This window comes from Xiphophorus hellerii, chromosome 5 (assembly GCF_003331165.1).
Source record: "Xiphophorus hellerii strain 12219 chromosome 5, Xiphophorus_hellerii-4.1, whole genome shotgun sequence".
In the NCBI taxonomy this organism is placed as follows: Eukaryota; Metazoa; Chordata; class Actinopteri; order Cyprinodontiformes; family Poeciliidae; genus Xiphophorus; species Xiphophorus hellerii.
Window position 1 is genome coordinate 15945792 of NC_045676.1, and position 21833 is coordinate 15967624.

General features: G+C 36.0%; 1 protein-coding gene and 2 long non-coding RNA genes across 3 annotated transcripts in view; 2 read left to right on the forward strand and 1 right to left on the reverse strand.

Annotated features, from left to right (window-relative positions):
- On the reverse strand, positions 1–21733 carry gucy1b1 (guanylate cyclase 1 soluble subunit beta 1). The gene is made up of 13 exons (XM_032563302.1): positions 21596–21733; positions 21233–21306; positions 18717–18817; positions 18484–18602; positions 16683–16880; positions 14911–15141; positions 14624–14740; positions 10879–11012; positions 7421–7618; positions 4751–4988; positions 3984–4124; positions 1701–1855; positions 1–1353 (listed from the first exon to the last, which is right to left on the reverse strand). The coding sequence occupies exons 1-13, from the start codon at positions 21596–21598 to the stop codon at positions 1206–1208; spliced, it is 1857 nt and encodes a 618-aa protein (XP_032419193.1). The 5' UTR covers positions 21599–21733; the 3' UTR covers positions 1–1205.
- The window catches only part of LOC116720177 (uncharacterized), a 27031-nt gene continuing 12822 nt past the window's right edge, over positions 7625–21833 (forward strand). Inside the window, exons 1-2 of the long non-coding RNA XR_004339341.1 lie at positions 7625–10872; positions 19154–19156. This is a non-coding gene — a long non-coding RNA (uncharacterized LOC116720177). The remainder of the gene's footprint in view (positions 10873–19153; positions 19157–21833) is intronic.
- On the forward strand, positions 11019–13274 carry LOC116720178 (uncharacterized). Its single transcript, XR_004339342.1, has 2 exons — positions 11019–13147; positions 13182–13274. It is a non-coding gene; the product is annotated as an uncharacterized LOC116720178 (long non-coding RNA).

Genomic DNA, 21833 nt, shown 5'->3' on the forward strand with positions numbered 1-21833 from the left:
TTATCTTGTTTATGCTCATATTTATTCTTGTAAAGTTCTGAAGTTACAAATAGTTGATAAAGAAATATACATTTCTAAGGCATGTTTTGTAGCCCCAAAGAACTTAAAGACCAAATCAGTTTTTTTTAGAAAAATACTGATTTGGTCTTGCACAAAAAACTGTAAGAATATTTTAAATGTACTGGAAGTAAATCATTAAAAATAGATCATATACAAGTACTAATACAAATAATAAATGCTTTCAACATATAAAGCACACAACTTTTTACTTTATTTATTAAAATGATGAAAGCAAATCAACAGATTCAAAGTTAAATGTATTTATTTTTCAATTTTACAAATGATCACTACTTCTCAAATAACATTTTTTTGCCTAAAAGAATAAATACCAGATAAAATAAAACAAAAAATAAATATATACCAAGACATTATTTGCAGGATACTGAGAGATTCTGTTCAGCTGTATTATTTTACAGCAACAAACATAAAATAAGTGACATTAAGGAATAATGAGGCAAGTGAAGAGAATATATAAAACTAGTATTCATGTTTATTGATGATGCTACCTAAATACTTATGTGAAATACATAATAATACAACACTTTTTATTTGTGACTTAAAAATAACCTTTTATCTTGTATCGTCTTCTTACAGTTTTCTTGCTAAACTGCAGATGAAAACAAAAACACAGAACCTTCCACATCTAGATTTATTTTCATCATCATTGTCGTTGCTAAATGTAAAACATGATCTATCGTTATGAGGCAAACAAGCTGTTCTGAATGTAAACTGTACATTTTTTGGCAATCACAAGTCACATGAGAATACCACCAACATTTGGCACACTAATATTGTCTGGCTAATTTTAAATGTTTAACTTATCATTTACCTGTTAGTGTATAACACTTCATCATAAAAAAATTAAAGAAAACTTGAATGTACCAAGCTATAAGACTTATTAATACTGCGCAACTCTAGAACCTACAGTGAGGTTGTAATGGATCAGGTGTGTGGAGAAAATGGAAGGGTGAGAATACAAGTTCAAATACACTTTGAAACACTTTTTTTATGTACTAAAAATATCCATATTTCTATACCTATACTAATTTTAATGTTCCCCTCACTCATTTTCATCTGAAGTTTATAATAACACCACACTTTACAGAGCTGTAGTCCTCTCTGAACAACACTCGGTGTTTTTATGTTTAAGGCTTAACTGCCGGAGGCTCTGTGTCGTTGGTCTTCCTAGAAAGAAACCACACCCTCATCGGCTCCTTCTTTCCTTTCATGGTGATGGGGCCGCGGTACTCCAGATGAAACTGAGGATCTGCGTTCTCCGCAGACTGCAAGCACCTAGAGTACAACGTCAAAAACCACACGCCATGTTTATGTCTGGCTCTTGTTTTACATACACCTTGGTCTGTTATATCCAACATAGAATTATTATAATCTGTGTGCAGCTTAAGGGATAATTCCCCCACAAAGGTAGAGTTAAAACTAGATGAATGTATTAACGAAAAGTTTTTAAAGAAATGTGTGACGTTACATCAAACTAAGTTATTATCAGTTAGACATACACTAGATTTAAATATTTGATTTCAGTTTTTCTGTTTCTACTACTAAAATTCAAGCTTGTTTTGTAGGACTTTGAAAGATGGCTGGTTTCTACAGATAAATAACAAAGGATTACTAAGACTCACCTGTAAGTGTATTCTGAGACATTAATTTTTCCTTTGTCTCCTGTCGTCTCAGTTCGACTTGTAAGGTTGACTGTATTTCCAAAAAGGCAATATCTGGGCATCCTCTGGCCAATCACACCTGTCACCACCTCCCCAGTGTGGATCCCAATTGTGATCTTGAACAAAAACGATAAAAAGTATGACATCAAAATATGTTCCTAATAATTTGACCAAAGTGTAAAAACACAACAGGACAATTTCAGCTTCTGGACAAACTGTAGAGTGCTACAAACACGAATACATGTTTTTTCCAAAGTCAAATTTATTTCCTGAAAAACTAAAAAGGGTGTTGTTGTTGTGCCGGTTTGAGCTCCCGGCCTGTTGACCTTTGCCGCATGTCTTCCCCCTCAGTCATAACCAACTTTTCTGTGAATTCACTGTCAGATAAAGGCCACTAGAGCCAAAAAAATATCTTTAAAAAAGAAACAGAAACTGCAGAAAAAATGTCTCGAAACATTAAAAGCATTAAGATAAAGAAGGGTTCAGGTTATATTAGGTTTGCAAACAATTATTATAATTCTCTTGCCTTTTCAGTCTGTTCACACAACTCTTAGCTTTCAAATAAAAAGGTGCAACATTTAGTGGGTGGATATAAGATTCACCCTGCCAGGAATTTGTGCTCCATGGACAAAATTAGAACTTATCTCAGTTTTTTTTTAGATAATTGCCTTTGAATCTGCAGGAAGGACAACTTAGACACTAAGATTTATCCTCAGAGCTGTGGGCACTTGTCAGTGCTTGTTTTCCATAAAGCATAGATGTGCTGTGAGTGTCTGGGACAAAACAAGCATCTATTTTCGTCACCAGCATCATGAGACGATTTGAGCGAGCTCCTGCTACATAAACCGGACTCATCTTTTTGCCAGAGCCACATCGTACAGTGAACATGCTTTCATTACCTAGTTATTATTTTACAGTGGAAGGTTTCAGCAGTCAAAGTTACAATAACAACTGACATCAGTCCATTTAACAAATGTTTTAAGATTCCCACCAACCTGTTATTACAATGAAAAAAAATATGTCTGGATGCATAGATATTCAAAAATTAATTCAAAAATTAATGAACAGTAGAAAAACCAGAGCTCCGGAGTGTTTGTATCATCTATGCCAAAGTAACAGATGCATTGCTAAAAAAGCTGCAGAAATAATTAATATGTGAAGGAAAACAGACGGACAATCATTAAATTATGTGCCAAAACAGACAAACTGTTTCACCAACGCAAAACCATTTCACAGAGAAAGAAAACCCACTTACAGTCCAGTCTACTGTTAGTAAAAAAAAAAAACAAAGTGCCAATCTATTATATTATACTGTATATCTACTATGTTACGTAGTCAGTTGTTAGCAAGATGTGTAAAACCTGTCAAATAAATCCATCCTATTTTACAGTTCAGTGTTTCCCTTAGGAACTTGGCTTTTTGGAATTTGAGGGGGGATAATTCTTTTGAAATGCACAGACTGATCGACCTTGATTTCGTTAATTTTAGGCGATCGACAATCAGTCAATATTTACATTAGAAACTGACCTTATCCACCGATCTTTTCTACCACCACAAGGCCCTGAGAGAGGGATATTCTGAACAATAATCTGCTTACTGTTGCTAACTTTCCAACTCATTCAGTACAGAAACAAATGAGTATAGGTCAAAATCAGTAACTCCGTTTTCAATATCGATGATCGGCCAGAAAACTGCAGTCAATGCAATCATACTTTTTTTTTCATAACAGCAATGAGTTTGTACACCAATTGATTAATGATCATTAACACAAACAAAATCTATTTAACACCTATTGAAGAAGTACTTAACATGTTTTGAATACCTTTGCCATACATATTATGATATTGATTTTTAGAAGGGGTACCAGAACAAAACTTTTCTGTCCTTCAGTCGCAAATGTAACTTAGTTTGCAAAACATTGTCATTAAACTGGAACTGTATGCATTGACTAAAATTGAAAAAATAATGAACACAGGAATAAAACATCCATTTATTTTATGGCTTTTTACGCACTTTTCCCACAGATACTAATAAGTGTAGAGGAGTTTAGCAAATTATCTAAAATTATTTCAAAATACCATTTTAGATAATACCACCTAATGTCACTCAACATTTTTTTTTGTTGAGTCTTAAAATCGTCTTCCATGGTTCTGCCTCTGAAAGTGTAAAGCAGTGTATGAATGCTTAGCTGCATATTCCGTGAGATTTCAATATTATTTTTATATTCTATTTTCTTTATCACACCTGTACTGGCTCATCATCCACTTTGACTTGTCCTGCTATCTCCATCATATCAAGGGCAAGGTGGCAGATGGACTTGGCATGGTGCGTGCAAGGCTCTGGCAAACCGCTCACTGTCATGTACTTATCACCAACTGTTTCCACCTGTAAAAGACAGATAAGTCCCATTTAAATGTGGCATGATAAGTTAAAGTGCATCTCTTTATTTACGCTTCTTACAGAATTCTCACCTTCTACCTCTGTTAAGGTCAGAATTAACCGAAACAGCTCGTGATAAACACATCAGCTACAAGACATTCAGGGCTTCTCTTGAGTCCTGCAAATACCCCATGACCACCAAGCCATTCAGTTTGTCGAGTAAATATTACTTCTTTTGGTGACCCAGAGTAGTGAAGCCGATCCCCTGGAAGTGCCAGGGTCTGTTTGACTTCTCAAAGTGCATTCTTGTCTGAAAGCCTGGAGTGTAAATCTGCTGCACCAGGTCTATAAAATTGTGCAGTCACCCTGTAAAACTCCACTGTGTTTAGGAGTTACTGCTAGTCATGAAAAAAAAAAATTAAGATATAAATATACCTGTGCTGAGTTGTATGTGCAAGATTGTATAATTACTATTAATCAAATTGGTACAAATAACTGGAGGACCAGAAGAGAAATTGTCGTCTCAAAATAATTCTTGCTTCCTTTTTTTTAATCCCGCCTGTTTTTCTTAGTCCGAAATAAGATTACACAAAAGCCTGATAAACTGCGGTGGTAACGTTCTTGTTTCCAACCTTGTATACATAAGGGTTCTTCCGAGAGTCTGTCAAGATGTCGAAGCGCGTGTAAACATCATTGAGCAGGTTAACTATCTTGATGGCTCCCTCAGCTGAGGCGTGCTTGCTGCAGAAAGTGTTGAACCCCACGATGCCACTGAACAGGATGGTGACGTTGTCGTAACGCTTCGCCGGGACGGGGCGCTTGTGGCGCAGCTCGTTGGCAACAGATGGTGGCAGAACAGAATAGAGCAGTCTGAAAAGAAGAAGAGGAGCAAAAAGCATTATTCAGAGCAGACACACAGTTATGCGGGGGGGCGAGGAATCAGGGCTTCCAGACTGAAGTTCATCCTTGTATCAGAATCTCTTTTGTTCTCCCACTACCTTTTGGTAGCTTCACCATGCAAGCTGCTCTCAGATAAAAAAAAAAACAGGGTGGTGTTACTATGGTAACAGTTAGATCATGGCTGCCTTGTTAAAAGCAAAATAACTTTCCTGGTGCAATACACTTGTGGCATCAGGGGATGTGATACATAACAATAACCGGTCAAAATATCTTATGTTTTTCAAATTCATTTGAAAATTGTAGTTTAAATATGTTGAGTTTTTGTCTGATGAAGAGCAAAATCAGCTTCAGTTTGATGTCAAAAACTCTCCTGAATTTTCACACAGAGTAAAATCCCGGACCATCAAACTACCACCACTATATTTGAGTCTAATGCTTTTCTTCTGAGAGGCTTTTAATACTGACAATATTGTTGCTCCTATAATTACAATATAAAACGAGGCCATCTGATTAGTACTGTAATAAATGAACCCTACAAAGATCTATTGAGATGCATAGTCATAAGAACCTTTAAAGCAGTAAACAACCTGCAGCTTATTTAAATATTAAGAGAACTTTATTCCGTGGTTAGAGATGCTATAATGTTATGCATAGAGTAACATTATAGCTATCCAATGGCAACGAATTGGCACAACAGTCTTAAATACCATCATGCTCCACTGCTGTGATCATATCCAGCTCCTGCCTACTGCTATGACAGGCCAACTTCTAAACCGTTTTAATCCTAACAGGGTCTGAAGATTAGCTTTGGTAAATATCAACCTGCATAATAAAGTCCGACCCCAGGTGCTCCTGTTGCCATGCAGCATTATGACAGCACAACGAGACCGAGACCTGTTTGTTTCTGTATCTCAACTGTTTCTGGTTTGGGGTTTGACCTTAAAAGGGAATCCTTCACACAGCTTCTTTTTTCTTTTTTACATCGCACTACAACATGCACTAATGAACAATCTAACACTTTGTTTTAACAGCCACGTTGCAACAGAATGACTTTGAGGCTGACTCACAGCATTGAGATAATAACTAGGCTGCTGTATGTAATTAATTTCCTAAATGATGCACTACAGAGAAATAGTTTGCATACAGTCCTTGAACTGGGTGCGAATAATAATAAAAAAGCTTTTTGTCAAAGGGCTGCATCACATTTTCCACTTCACAATTTCCAGACTTGTGTTTATAAATATTTCTGACAATTGTCAGCCAAAGTTTGAGTTATAGTAACAAAAGTTTGCTTCACTTATAAAAAGAAAAATTCAAAATTATTATCAAAGGCATGTTCTTCTGTGAAATTCATGCCTTTGTTAATTAACTTACTGATATCTGAAGTGGTTTTCCCCCTCTTTTTCTATCATGACATATTTTGGTTTGTAGGAACTGCCACAACATGTGCCCAACTGTAGGAAAACGTTCAAGCATACCTCTGAAGTAGTGTTTAAACTGGGGTGCTTCAAATTTCTTAAAATGTTAAAAAAATTATTATAAGTGTGATCATTTTTAGAGGAGAAATTGCACCTATAAAATCTCTTGCTTCTGTTTAACCCATTTTCTACTGAGTAGCATTTCTGATTTTATTCTTATTTATTTTGTAACATGAAAAAGGACAGAACAGAAAAAAGAAGAAAACTGAGAGCCATTATGTGTTAAATATGTAACTGTTAGTAGTATTGGTGAAAAACATTATTTTGATCTAATGTACTGACATTCAGATTAATTTGCGTGCCATTCAGATTAGGTGGATACAATAGCTCCACTATTAAAAGACTCAACTGCAATTTACTGTGCCATTGACATTTATTGGTCCCTCTGTTAATGCGTTAAAAGCCTTAAGAACAAATTTATTTCAAACCTAAGCAGTATAATCTCACACTTATTTCTGTGCTTTTATTCAGCGAGAAAAAAACTAAGTCCCAAGAGAACAAATAAAAAAACAATTCTACTTCAGTGTAAAAATCATGATATGTTTGTTATTGTAGTTATGATAAAATTAAAATGACAGCAAAAAACTGGTTTTGAAAAAAACAAATACCTTGGAAAATTTTCTATTTTAAGATCCTTTTAATTTGCTTAATTTTTTTTATTGTCTATCTGCTATGAACAGCTATACTTGCAGGCAAAATTTGTACTACTGTAGCAGGGGGCTTCCTAAATAAAGGTACAAGGGCTTCAAATAGACACAACTGCTCAGATAAGACTGAGACAAATAATCTCAAGGTTGACCAAATCTCTGTGACAACCACTGATATCTTCTGTACACATATGTACCTGGGGAAGGAATAATAGTGGCGGGTGCTGGTTGTGAGGTTAACGCTAACTCATTTTAATGTAAAAAAAAAAAGGGATACCTGTCCGTCTTCTTCTTCTCATCCTCCAGGGCCCGCAGTGTGTGCTGGAGGCGATCCGTCAAAATTTCCAGCTCCTGTGTTAGCTTGTACTCCTCACGAAACTGTTCCCCCAGCAGCACCAGGTCACGCGTGGCATCATGTAGTGGGATGTCACTCAGGTAGAGCCCCCTCCTCGTCAGATCGTCCAGGTTCATAACACTAACCACAGAAACATGCAGCAAATCGAGACAGAAAGGAGAAAATAGTTAAACAATACTTTAATTTTATAGCTATTTTTATATATAAACTGATAAATGCACTTCTCTGGTTAAACAGACTCTTCTCTGAGAGGGTATAAAATAAATAGATCATGGAGCAGTGATGTCATCATTCTGGCAGAGCCGTCTGCCTCCTAATAAATGATCTTGTTCAGTGAGGTCAGACACAGCTTGACATGACTCTCCCTGATAAGATGAATAGAAACTGTTCATGCTTTTAGCTCCTGTGAGTTAGTTTTGTCTGGTCGGGCACCTTTTAGCAAAACCATTTGAAAGCCTGTTTAGACAAATCGGACAAGGTCCACAGAACACCACTTTCCTGCAACAATTATGTCAGCAAATTCCCCAAAATGGAGACCACAATGAATTATCCCAAGTATCTACCTACTTATCATCTTCTTCTCTACTTTTTCTCTCTTACCATTAAACTACATTTGTGTTTATAAGAGGCTGGAGAGAAAAAAAAATTATAAATTTAAAATCAAATACCTGCACTGCAACAGAAATTTATATCAATATATTTGGTGCAGACATTTTGATGTTCTTTATAGTCCTTATAACGTTTTTGCTCATGTGCAAACATTATGTGCTGCGCAAATCCAACATTGCACAGCACCTGAAACACATAATCCCTGTCATGAAACACTGTAGTGGCAGCATCATGCTGTGGTTATCCTTTTCTCTATCAGGGTCAGGGAAGCTGATTGGAGTTGATGGGAAGATATGTGGATCTAGATATAGATTCTGGAAGAAAATCCATTAAAGACTACAAAGGACTTCAAAATGGGGCAAAGGTTCACCATTCAGTGGGAAAACTACCATAAACATGCAGTCAAAACTACAACTGCATGGTCAAAACATAACCATGGTTACATCAAATACATTTTGTAAAAATATTTTCCTCCCCCTTCCCTTTGACACACCGCTTTATGTTATAGTCCATCACAGACAATCCAAATCCAATACATTTAAGCTTTTGGTCATAATGCCACAAACTGTTCAGAAGTTTAAATGGAAGAGATTGTAACTTTTTATTCTTCATCACATATTCTAATCTCATTTTTGCATTTTTGTGAAGCCTTCATGCTTGGCTCTGTCAGAACAAATCGACTCCCTTCAGTGAATCTGGGTTATATAATGAACTGTTTTAACAGAACAGTCTCTTCTCACCAACAGTCTGCTTCAGCAACAGCACATTTCTTCAACTCCATGCAGTTCAGTCACCTGTTCTCAGAAAATCTGCTCCCTGACTGTTAAACTTGGAGGCTAATAAGGGTTAAATTGTTTTAACACAATTAAGATTGAAGTATTTCAGCAAATATCTGGTGGAAGCAGTGGACTGGGTGTTTTCTTGTTTTCATGTTTGTGGAAACAGCGACATTTTTGAGCTACAGATGATTTTCTTCAAACATTTGTCATATCCCCTGCATGGCTTAGATGTATCCTTGTGAAATATGACAAGATAATGCATACTGCAACAAAAGGATTTAAGAAACTAAATCACCAGCTAAAGTCCAAATATATACACTTTAAACTTTGTTGTAGAATCAAGCAATTACTCTCTAGTTAAAGGTGAAGCAGCCAGGATATTAATGGCTGACCTCCCTCCCTCTGTGGGATTCAGTCCACCCACTTCTAACCTTGCCGTGAAACAATCTGGCAACATGAACACAGACCTTTTACATTCAAAGCAAGCAGAGCCATAACTTTCCTCTACTCAATAATCTACTTCCTTTAAGTTAAACCTTTAGTTCAGATTAGTCTGTTTTCACCTGATACCGAGCCGTTTATTAGCTTTTTCAAAGCTTGCAATTGAGATGTAACTTTAAGTTTGGACTGTGTATTTTGGTCTGCATTCTGCGACACTGTCGCTTTTTCTAGATTTTATTTTAGTCCCTAAGTATAAATCAAACAAACATATACAGTAATTACGTCAGGAATCTTCTATCTATTCATTTATGAATTTAAGTCAAATCTTCTGCTTTATCTAAGCTTATGGTTTTTGATGAACAATGATTACCTACGAGAGCATTGGTGACTAAAGGCTTGGATGCAGCTGGTCGTAGAAAACTGTTCAAGGAAGCTCTGTCCGCTCTGTTCTTGAGCTAATCTGAAGGCCACATGAGGTTTGGAGATCTACAGTTACTGACTCTGCAGAAAGCAACCTCAAGGCACTATACTGCTGACTTCGCACTGTGGTTTTCCATGACCTCCCACTTTGAATTGCAGTCGCTCCAATTAATTTCCACTTTGATATAATACCACTAATACCGGTGTGTTGAATACTTAGTAGTGAGAAAGTTTCAGTTGGCATCCCATATTGTTACCACAATGGAAATCACAGATCTCCTAAGAGTGACCAGTTATTTTACACGTTTGCAGAAGCAGTCTGCACCCCTCAGTGCTGGATTTTACACACTTGTGGACATGAAAGTGTTCTGAACACATGAATTAAATTGTTTGGAGGGATGAACAAATACATTTGGAAAGAAAGTGTCAGACATTTGGTCAGACAGCTATCCTCCTTCAGCGTAACAAAAACAATAAGAAAATATAGAACATGTTCAACTTTTTCTAGAAGAAATTACGGACTTTTGTTGTACCTTTGTGTAGAGAATGCAAGTCAATAATTTGCTATGCTTTAGTTGTTGCACATGTATTTATTGTTTTGTTGTTTCTTGGTAGTTGAGATCGCACCTGCAGGCTCTGCTAATAAGGAAAAGGTATGGTAAAGTGGGAGAGGGACAATGTGGGCCAGGACAAGGTCTTAGAATATTATTTTGTGAGCTATGAACCAAAATATAAAGCATGATCAAAAGGAGGAGTGAAAATGAAAAGGGTTCAAAAACTGCCTTGTTAATCTTCATTTCAGATATCCAACAAATAATCTGTGACCAGTAAGGCTGTATTTCCAATCAAAAATGGCAACCCAGAATTATATTCACTGTTTTACTCTCCTAAGATAACCAGTTATGTGACGAACACCAGCAGACCAGGAAATCAAAGGTAATGATGTATTTACAAAAAAAGTAGATCAATGAATAAATTACTTTCAAACAGCAATTATTTTCATTAGTTCATCTGTCCCTGCTGTTAATTGAAACCTATCTGAGACATGAGGTACATGAGGTCATAATTCACCTGAAAGAGGTGTGTGAAGCAGAGCTGTGGTTTGAGTGCACATAGGCGCAGTAGGTTTACCTGGGCGAGCAAAGGAAAAGGATGTTCTCTGCCTCTGGCAAATAAATCATCTGCCCTTTCAGTCTCAGACAGCTGATCTCCACCCCTGTCAGCTCATCCTCATTCTCCACAGTCTCCACATTGAGCAGGCCCTCCTGTCAGGAATACATCACACTTATGAATATTTCATTACACTGTATGTTCTTTTCTAAATCTCCTTCAAATCTGGCAGCCTTTGTTTGAATTTTAGATTTTAATGCATACAAAATATGATGAACTCCTCCGTAACAATGCTGGTGTTTTATTTATTCATTTATTTTAAAGGACTATAATCTACATACAGTGAGTCTAGCTGGAAGCCTAAACAGTTCTCTTTATCTTGATAGAAAGTCTTACAAAAACATTTTTCTTAATCTCTGAATCACTTTCCTCTATACTGCTTAAGTTTTTAATTTAATTATTTTTGTCAGAGTATGCAATATTCACATAAAATAAACATTTTCCTCCTATCATGAAGTGCATTCCAATATTTTCAGTTATTCACATAGATGTCGTCTGCATTAACGGCATCAATGAAACCCACTGCTACTGCTAAACCCCATGCTGCTGCTAAAAATATCAGTGACCTTATTAATATTTAAGACGACCCATTATGCACAGTTCAGCATCTTTATTTTTGAAACTACACCTCTACTATGCCACATGTGCATAATTTATAGATAAAAACAAATATTTTTCTGGACTACTGGTGTTTTTTGAGATCCAGCATTTGATCCATCAACAGAAACAAGCTGTTATAACTCCAGTCCTTTTAAGGACAAACTCTGTTGAACAGCTACATTCTCCTGATAAGGAGGACTGAAGAGGTTCTTGTTTATCTCTCAAGTAAAAAAAAAAAGTTAAACTTGAAAGAGATTTTCCATCTCATTTCACAAATGTTCTATTATTTCATCATCTCAGCAATGTTCCACTGACAAACAATTTGTTTTGAAGTATGAAGAGCATGTTATGCAATATAACAATAGTAGGTCACAAGTTCAGTGAGTCCGTGGCTCCCCTGCTAAAGCTTTGCAAAAGGCCTTAAAATAAATTCATATGTTATTTCAGCAACATAGTCTCACTGTCAAAAATTTAGTAAGAAATATTTTTCTTTTGACTACATTAAAAAAAATGCCACAAAATAACTAGTGCAAATATTACAGTTACTTCTAACTGTTGAAATAAAATAATCATTATTGAAGTATTTTTAACAAATACTTTGCCTTTTTGAAATTGTCCAGGGGCTCTAAATTAGTAATCCAGTACTTCTTGCTGTGACATCGCATAGAGGACCATTTCTCTTAGCCACTCTTCAAAACAAGAAACACACAAGTGGTACTTTGGAGGACCATATGTCGTTTCAAGAGGTACATTTTGGTCTTTGTCAAGCAAGACGTGTTGATTTTATAAGTCATGAAACAGCAACAATCTACAGTCAGAGAGAATAATTAAAACATTTAAAACAACCACAACTGCGGCTGAATGAATACCAAAGTTTTTACTCACAGTGAGAAACTATACAAACTCTGAAGCTCAGTGTTAGAAAACTGCAGCGGAAACTTCACACAGCAGTTTGAAGGTTTATTTATTTATAGGCTTTTAATGCATAATTGCAAGGAGTGTCAATAAATGTAAAGTGTGTTGCAATTACAGTTTCTACGGGAGAGGATTAGGGCCACAGAAAAAAAAAGAAAGAATTCTGAGATTAAAGTCAGAAAGTCAGAATTCTGACTTTAATCTCAGAATTCTTTTTTTTTTTTTTTTCGGTGGCCCTAATCCTCTTCCGTACAGTTTCACTTACATTATCTGAAATCATTTCTGCTGTTGTAATAGTAATGATTCACAGAAGCTGATTGCGGGCATGCTCACTATAAATATGTTTTATGTGGTCGTCTCAAGATAACAAGAAAAATGTGTTATCATGAGAAAACAAGAGTCATTATCTCTTGATAACGGTATATTTGCTTGGGGGAGAAGTGACACATTTATGAGCTCACAGGAAAATACTTCAATGAGCAGAGCTTCATTTCTTCCATTCAGTTTAACAACTGGCTGTCTCCATGTTTGAAACTAGTTAACCGTTTCTACCTACAGTGATTTCTCTGGCGGTACATTTAAGTACAACTAGTGAATGAACTAATCCTATACTAAATAATCACTTAATTTTTATCAGAAAACTTAACTGCAGCATTTTTGGTAGCTATAATAAAAGACAAAAGCTAAGATAAAAATAACTATACCAAGTACAACTGTTTTTGGCTTACTAAGCCTAATAATTGTTTTAGGTAAACACAATCAAAATATTGAAATGTTTACAAATCAAAAAGGAAAGGAAGATTGATGAGGATTTAATGTGCTTAACTTCAGGACCCAAAAAGTAAAAAAAAAAAAATTGAGTCTGATGTGTTCAGTGGGTTGATCATATCAGGCTTCACAGGAAAAGAGCTTCATAAACCTGTACAGAATCTGACAGGGAGTCACAGTAGTAGAGCAACTATTTCTGTACTTTTACAGATCCAGTAATGAGCTTGGTCTTTTTGAACCATCAGATGAAACAAAAGTGTGCATAACTTCATTTAATTAGCAGCTGAAAGATATGCCTGGCTATTTGTAGATTGGCATAAAGTAAAAAAAACAAAAAAAAACTAGTCTGGTTATATTGATAAATTGAGCATCAGCGTTAAAGAGAAAATTAATTTATCTATTTATTAGTTGGAGTCAAGAGGTTTAATTTCCATTTAAAACTGAATTTGACGCGAAGAAAAATCCTTCCAAAAAGAAGGCATCATTTGATCTTTAAATGTATTTAACACATCATCAAGGCACCTTTTTCCTTTCTGCAGTCTTCCTTTTTCTATACAATTACAATGCAGTTGCTAATAATCCTGGCAGGATGCTATCCTTCAGAGGAGGCATAATAGACCCCTTTTAGTATGTAAAACTTTGATCCAAATTTATCAGAAATAACAAAGACATGTTTTGATCATTAGCACATTTTTATGATTTCTCTAGAAAACTATCCATATTCAGTGCCTAGCAAAAGTATTTAACTTTGCACATTTTGTCATGTTACAACTACAGACATCAGTTTATGTTATTGAAATATTTCTATTACAGATCATCACACACTAGCAGATAACAAGATGAAGAAAAAATATCATTTGTTTCCAACAACTAGAAAATGTTAAAAAAATATATATATATATTATTTTTTATAAAAAATAAACATCTGAAAAGTGTGGCATGTATCTTTATTAAGCTGGAAGTTACCTTCTCCCCCAGTCATTAGTTTTACGCAGCTTTGTACAGGTTTTCTTCCAGGATTGCCCTATATTTAGCTCAAAACATCTTCCAGTCAACTTTTCCCAAAGAAGAACAAAATCCCCACAACATGATGCTGTCACCACCATTCTAAACTATAGAGATGGAGTGTTCAGGGTTATGTGCAGTTATGCTTCTCATTCACATGTAGAATTTTGCAGGCAACTGATTGCACTAAATTTTATCTATAGGCCTGAACAAAACTCTTGAGATTTTTATTTGCATAAGTAATTGCAAATTGCTCTGTTCATCTACCACATAAACTCCTCATAAAATATATAATTTGGTTGCAATTTGTAATGACAAAATGTGGAAAAGTTGAATACTTTTGCAATGCACTTTATAAGCAAAATATAGACATGTTTCAGAACAAAAAGCAGGACTTAAATAAAGCCCTATCTGCTACCTTGCTTCGCAGAACAAACACGGTGTTGATGTGGGAAAGGATGCCATGAAAGCTGAAGTCAATGTGCGGACGAACCAAAGAAAAAACGGAAGGGAGGATGCAGGCACCAGGCTGGAGCTGAGGAACAAAACATTTTCAATTTAGAGTTAGCTGCACTTCACACAAAGAGAAATGAAACTGTTATTGTGCCGACATATCAAAAGAAAACAACAACCAAGTGCAGACTTAATATCAAATTCCACATTTTGCAGGGGGCATTTGCCATGTGGCTGGATGTGAATGCACACCTGTGGCAGGACCCTGTATATGGCATTCCCACACTGTGTGAGCATCAGGTCTTTATCAAACATGAGGTGAAACGGAAAGGCCTTGCAGAACGTGTACGGGCTGATCCGAGTCTCCTGTGTGCCGTTCTCCTCAAAACCGTCGAGATCTTCATAGAACGCCTCCTCCTCAGAGTCCTTCTCCTCAATCAGAAACTTGATGTGGTCACACTCCTCACTCTTTGGTTGGATCACCTGCAAAAAGAGCATCCATCGCATTCTTGGTTAGAGAAAAATAATTTTGTATTAATAATTAATAGTATTAATAATTTTGGCCTTAACTGTAAGAGATAAAGATAGGTGTTGCTACACAACTAAACTGATCAAATAAAAAAAAAAAAGATTGAAAGAATGTAAAATTAAATATGGGGGTTCAGGGTGCATAAGAAGTAAATAAAGTATACCAGTAATACAATTAAAAACTAAAATACATCCTAACCATGCACATTGCTCCTTTACAAAAACTAAATGAGGGAATCATTAATTTCATGTCTTCCATATTGAATCAGGAGGGCAATAAATGGCATTTCTGTGGGTTTATGAGCATAAGGCGTACTGACGTCGAGCTGCAGTCTCTGCACCCTGTTTCCACAGCAACGGTGGCTAATATTTTCAGAAAATTGGGTGTCACATTTGGAGCGTCTGCCATTTTCTGTTCTTTCACAGCACACACAACGGTTGAAAAAATATTATCTTGTCCACCCAACATGATTAGGTCTGGGAGAAAATGTCACTGTTGTAATAAGGAGAAACATCCATGCAAGCTCACTGGATGTCTGAGAAGGAAAAAAGAAAACGACAAGCGTCTGTGACTGGATGAATGGGAACTGTCGGGTGAACATTAAAATACGATTAAAAATACCAATACCACCTAGTTGAGACATTAGGGGTGACAGGTGCTTATTCTTCTTAGTCAATACCCAATTAGCCAGTCTAAATCTATTTTATGTGCAGTAAAAGTTAGACAAAGTTAAACTAGACAGAGGAACAGAAAAAAAACCCTGAAAAGGCAGCCAGTCTCTTGCCTGTGACTCTATAACTTAGATCTAAAAATATCCTCTGACTCACTGGCATTAGCCAAAAACTGAGCTGCATTTATCACAGTGTTTCCGTTTGAGTATTTCAGGGGGGATCTTCTGTTTAATCCCTACATCAGATCCTCTTCAATTATATTCAGAGTCATAAATTGTCACATTCTTATACAAAGCACCACAGATACTTCAAAGCCTTATTGAACACTGTAGCCATAAATCAGAAGGGGGCTTTAAGTCAGCATCATTTATCATCATGATCAGCAGCAACAGAAGCAGACTGGACCATTAGCGTGGTGCAGGGATAAGTGGGCTAGTAGGGCTAAGCCCTCCCTGACATTTACGATAAAGTTGTTAAAATAAGTTGTAAAAACAACTTAAAATTAAATACCTAAAAATAAATACATTTTAGAAATAATGTATCACATTTTGTTAAATTTTCAACAAACCTGGTGTCAAATTGCCTGGGGAAAATCCCGGGGTCTTTCCGAAGAGCTAACTTCTGACAGCCCCATTCAGTGTTACTGTCTGTCTCGGCTCAGAATGATTGACAGGCGTCTAGCCACGCCCCCTCGGTTTGTTCTTTCACAGCACACACAACGGTTGTGTGTATATACTGTATATACTATCCCACCCTTCAAATATCACCACCAGCCGCCACTGGCGTGGTGTCTTTCACCAGCGCGGGAAAATAACGATGCTGACCTTCATCTCTATCTCTGTGCCATGGATTTGTTGAGCAACTGTTTTAATGATGCCAATCACAATATCCTGCAATCCTTCTCTCTCTGAGTAGTAGTGAAGGATCAGGTTGTTTCCCTTCTCTGCGTCGGTGCAGCGAAACGACGGGGCCCTCATGCCGGGGTAAATGGTGCCCAGGTGGTCGTGTAGGGCATCCAGGTTCTGCAAATTCAGATGAAAAGTTTAACATTTCCACAAATAATCACAGTAAACTAGAGGGAAGTAATGGTTTATGGAGTTTTTTTTCTGTTTACAATTCCTTATGGAATATCTGTGTGAGTTCTCAGTCCTCTCTTTGGCTCTGTTCTCTATTCTAATGCAGATGGCCGTGAAATATATAGCTTTTGTGGAAAGATGATTTTTACTTTGAACAAAGACAATATTCAGATCAGTCTTATCATAATTTGTGATTTTTTTGTCACAATAAGAGAATTAATTTTCACATTTTAATAAGCAGGAAAACCTGGGTAAACAATTATGACACAGGTTTTATCTTAAATGCTGCAAACACAAAATGTTGTATTTAAACAGGAGAATTTCTAAAAGTATCCAAGTATTTTACCATCACCATGTAGCTGTGTATTCAACTTTAGCTCTGTGACTACTTCACCTCACAAAATAAGAGACCAAGCCACATAAAACATATAACAACATTAAGGGACGTGCTACACTCCCTCCACCAGGCTGCGACAGGAAATTGTAATCAACAGGAGGTTTTGATAGTATAAACTTTGTTTATTATTTACGACTGAACCGCAGAGGACATCCTGCATAGTGGAGGGGAAAAGGAGCTGTTCTTTAACAGAATAAAACACCCTTGCATCAAAAATGATGACCTTGCATTGCTCTGAATTTTCTAGTTGTTTCTTTCATTAATTCAACCATTTGTGATGTAATCTCCAGCAAAACACCTATATTCACCTGTTCTGAATTATTTGTCAGGTTACTGCTGACATGAAACAAAGACTTTATTACATAGAAACTGTTTCCCCTTCATTGCTGTGCAGCTGCGGCATTTCTGCCTCACAGTAACTGCTGTGCAGTTAGTGGCTCACAGCATGAAGCAGCTCCCAGTGAGCGAGATGTTTGCACATGTAGTTGTTTTGTGGTTGCACATTACAGAAAATAAAGTAAAAAAAACTCCCAAAAGGAACATCTTAACTCTTTAGATGCAAATTTAAAAGGTCTTTTAAGTGATTTCGCAAAAAAAAATTAACATAATTATTTTTCCCTTGTTGTAAAATGCAAAAAAAAATGTCTGGGCTGGATTTTTTTTCCAGCAAAAATGCCAATGAATTTGGAAGGATCTGTAAGGCACCTTAATCTCCCCCTATTCAGCACTGCTGAAAAATTTAACTAAAAACCAAAACTTAGTATCAACTGCAGAGTTTTTTGTTTAATTATTTCTGGTTGCAAGCAAGACTAGTCTTTTATGTGAAGAGCAACATTGCACTATAAAGGTGGAGGTTATGATGTAGGAATCGCTCCAAGAGATACTGAGCTGCTTTACAGTCCAAAGCTTCTGGGTAAATTCTCAGGTCAGGCCTGTCTAAGTGGCATTTACAGGTGCGATTGTGTCGTTTCTTGAGGTTATAAAGTTATAAAGCCTTACACTACCTTTACTCTGATGATAAAGCATCACCAAACCACAGAGAATGCTTTTCACACTAAGACCGTATTATTTTAAGTATATAGGTTTCACAGTTTTTGTTGCAAGTCAAAAACGTAAAAGGTTTTGCATCGTCTCTCTACTGCAAGAGCCTACCTGCAGGAACTCTCGAACATTCGAGCCCAGCACACGCAATATGGTGTCATAGCCTGACTCCTGGCAAAATTCAAAAAACATCTTTCCAAACATCTGCAAGATTTCTCCTGCATCGACCTCTGAAAAACAAGATGAAAACATACTCATGTGATTCACGTTATGAATGATTTCCTTGTCTTTTTCATTCCCCTTTTAGTCACTTTCCAGCAATTAAAAAATGTGCAGTCACTTACTCAGAACTTTACTTGCAGCTGCAACAAGATCGTACGTTTTAGCATCCTCGTATATGATTCGAACAAGAAACTGACCCTCAATGTCAAGCTGAGCTTCCCTCCTGCAAACACAGAAACACCGTCACAGGAAAACATCTCAACAAGCAGCTTTGACTTTATTTTACTTTAAATAGAATGTTGAAATAGCAAAATATTTGTCTTCTATTGGAAAAGCTGGTCTGTAAGGTCTTAACTAACATTATAGTGTAATTAAAATGTTTTTTTTCTAATTTGCCTTGAAAATCAGTGGTAGTGTTTAGCTACAACAAGGGAAGCTAAATGATTTACAGGCCTGACGAGCAACCGCAGTCTTATCAGAATGTGCTGCAGCTGCAAAAACATACCAGACCTTGAAATGTTTTGCAAAGAAAACAAGAATTCAGTCTTGCTTTGATCAGCTTGTGATAACATTGAAAGAAAAAGAGCAAAATCTTATAAGCTGCGCTTTAGCTAAAAGTGCGTCCCATCTGCAGACATCGCACACATCCGTGCACATTAATTCTTTTGTACTGGCTGACTACTTTAAAAACATTTACACAAGGCAGCTGCTGCTCTCGTTTCCCTTACCTTCTATTTTAGGATGGGTCAAGTTGAGTTCAGTCAGATGAAAAAAACAAACCTAGTCTGAGCCAAATTTTTCAACACGCTGAGAAATGTTACTGTTATAATTAGTTGTTACAATAATCACACAGAAATTACCTTCTTTACATGCAACACAACATATCAGGTTTGCAACATGCAGTTCCAAATGACTTACATGGAAACATTTTGAGGGCAGTAGTTAAGAGGTTAAATTGTTCAACAGCTTGCATTCCAAATAATGATAATTATATTTATATTTGATGTCAAAACAGACAGTAATCATGATTACTTAATTAGCATCTTAACACCAGCAGTACAATATTCTCAGCTGCTACCCATATATGTTCAGTTTCTCCTGTTTTATCAGGATATCCACCCTAACAATTGATGCAGTCAAGCAACACTTAAGTCAGCATTGCATCACATACATCTCTCAGTCGTTTTTTTTTCTAAGTTGGATTTTACCCCATAATCTGATCCAAATAACAGTTTTATGATCAAAAATCTTTTAAATAATTTTAAATGACAAATGAAATGCCAAATAAAAAGAATTTGAAAATATTATTTCTAATGTTATATGCATTGAAAGGCAGGGCAATTTTAAATAAAAAAAACAAAAAAAACAATGTATCCTGATCTAAAACTGTTGTCTTTTCAAATAACAAATGTATAGATCAGTATCAGAGTAAAATCGATTCCTTTAGCTATTCTACTCCACCACTGGACGAATATTGTTCTTAGGTAAGCAGAAATGATTTTCCTTAGTGATTTAAGACTCACTAAAAGTGTATTACTAGAGGACTATATTTAATTGACAGAATTTACAGAAAATCATTAGACCAGTTAACCTGTCATTAATATTTTTAGACTGTGAGAGGAAGCTGGAGTACCAGGAGCCAACCTACGCATGCATGGGGAGAACATGCAAACTCCATGCAGAAAGACACAAGGCAGTGATTTTAGCAGTGCTAAAATTGTCTCCAACCTTCTTGTATGATCAACTAACAGCAAATCAAAAAGATCCAAAAATTAAGGTTAAGATTTTTTTTTTTTATTTCACTTAAATGATGGAATTAAGTAACTAAATTGTTTAAATCAGTGCTAAAATAAAATTGTAACTTAATTAGTTAGTTTATTAATTCCTTTTTTTTAAAAGACACATATGGGTAAATACCAGAATAAATTTATAAAACCAAAAGTCTTTGATTTTACCGTGTAAAAGGAGCCCTGAAAGATTAAAGAACATTGCTGGTCTGTGGAAATGTAATTGGTTTCTATTGCATGTGTCTGAAAGCCTTTTTCTTATCTTTTTCCTTTCTTTTTGTCTACTTGTTCTGTGTTGGTTTAACTGATCAGTCATTTGTTTCTGACCTAAATGTTCAGGTCATATGTTTACTCAAATACAAATATACGTATGTGTAACGGGATTCATACAAACTTGAACAATATAAGTGTGCTTGGTACTACTGTTATTAAGAACATAATGGATGTATGGATGATTCATATGAAACTTCAAATAAAAATAATATTAAAAAGAGAGCTCTCTTGTCAATTAAGTGGTCGTTATTTAACTAAAAAAGTAGAACATTTATCAAAGGACATATACTGAAAATTTCTAGAAATGTTTAAAAAAGGATACAGATTATCTCTTATGGATTCCATTTTAAAATATATATTTATATTATATATATTTATATTTCTAAACCAACACAGAACAGATCATTTCTATCATTTGAAATCTATTTTAATTTTCTCTCTAATAAGCCATTTGAAAGACTTGCTGTTGTTACAGCGTTAACTAACAAGCAAATATGAAGGCACTCTGTACTAATTCAGTGCTTTTGAGCCTGCTATACACGGAAAAATCATCTGAAAGCAGCACATATACAACTCACTTGATGTCTTCCCATACTTCTGGGCCGTAATTCCGTAAAACCAGAAGCTCCAGGGCGTGATTCACAAACCCGTACTAGAAACGAAGGGAAAATAGGATCAACGTCAATATTATCCACATGTAATTAGTTTCCAACAGCTAGGTATGTCTACATATAGCTTATGCATGCAGGATATCTGCTGGTAAAATATTTGCAGATTGTATCCACCTGTTTAGGATAGCACTACAATGTTATTCAGTTATTGTAGCTTGTAACCGCTGCTCTCCCAACAGGAAATGTCAAACGCTAATAGGTTGGACTACGAGGCGAAAACCTAATTTTCTCAGCATTTAAGGTAGAAGAGAGAAGTCAAAGTGTACGTACCATGGTGAGCGCTGCTTTTCCTCCTCTTTATTTTTCAATAAAAACCGCTGAATTAAGCAAAACCTTCATGGTTTGGTCCAGATGCTGAGAGCCTCTGAGTCCATCCCAACTATTTTTGCCAGCACTTAACGGACAGCAGATTTGTCCAATAGCATATCCGGAATAATACAACGTAAGCCGTGATTGACCAATCAAAACAGAGACGAAGGTAACGTGCTACAAATGATGCTAGTCAACC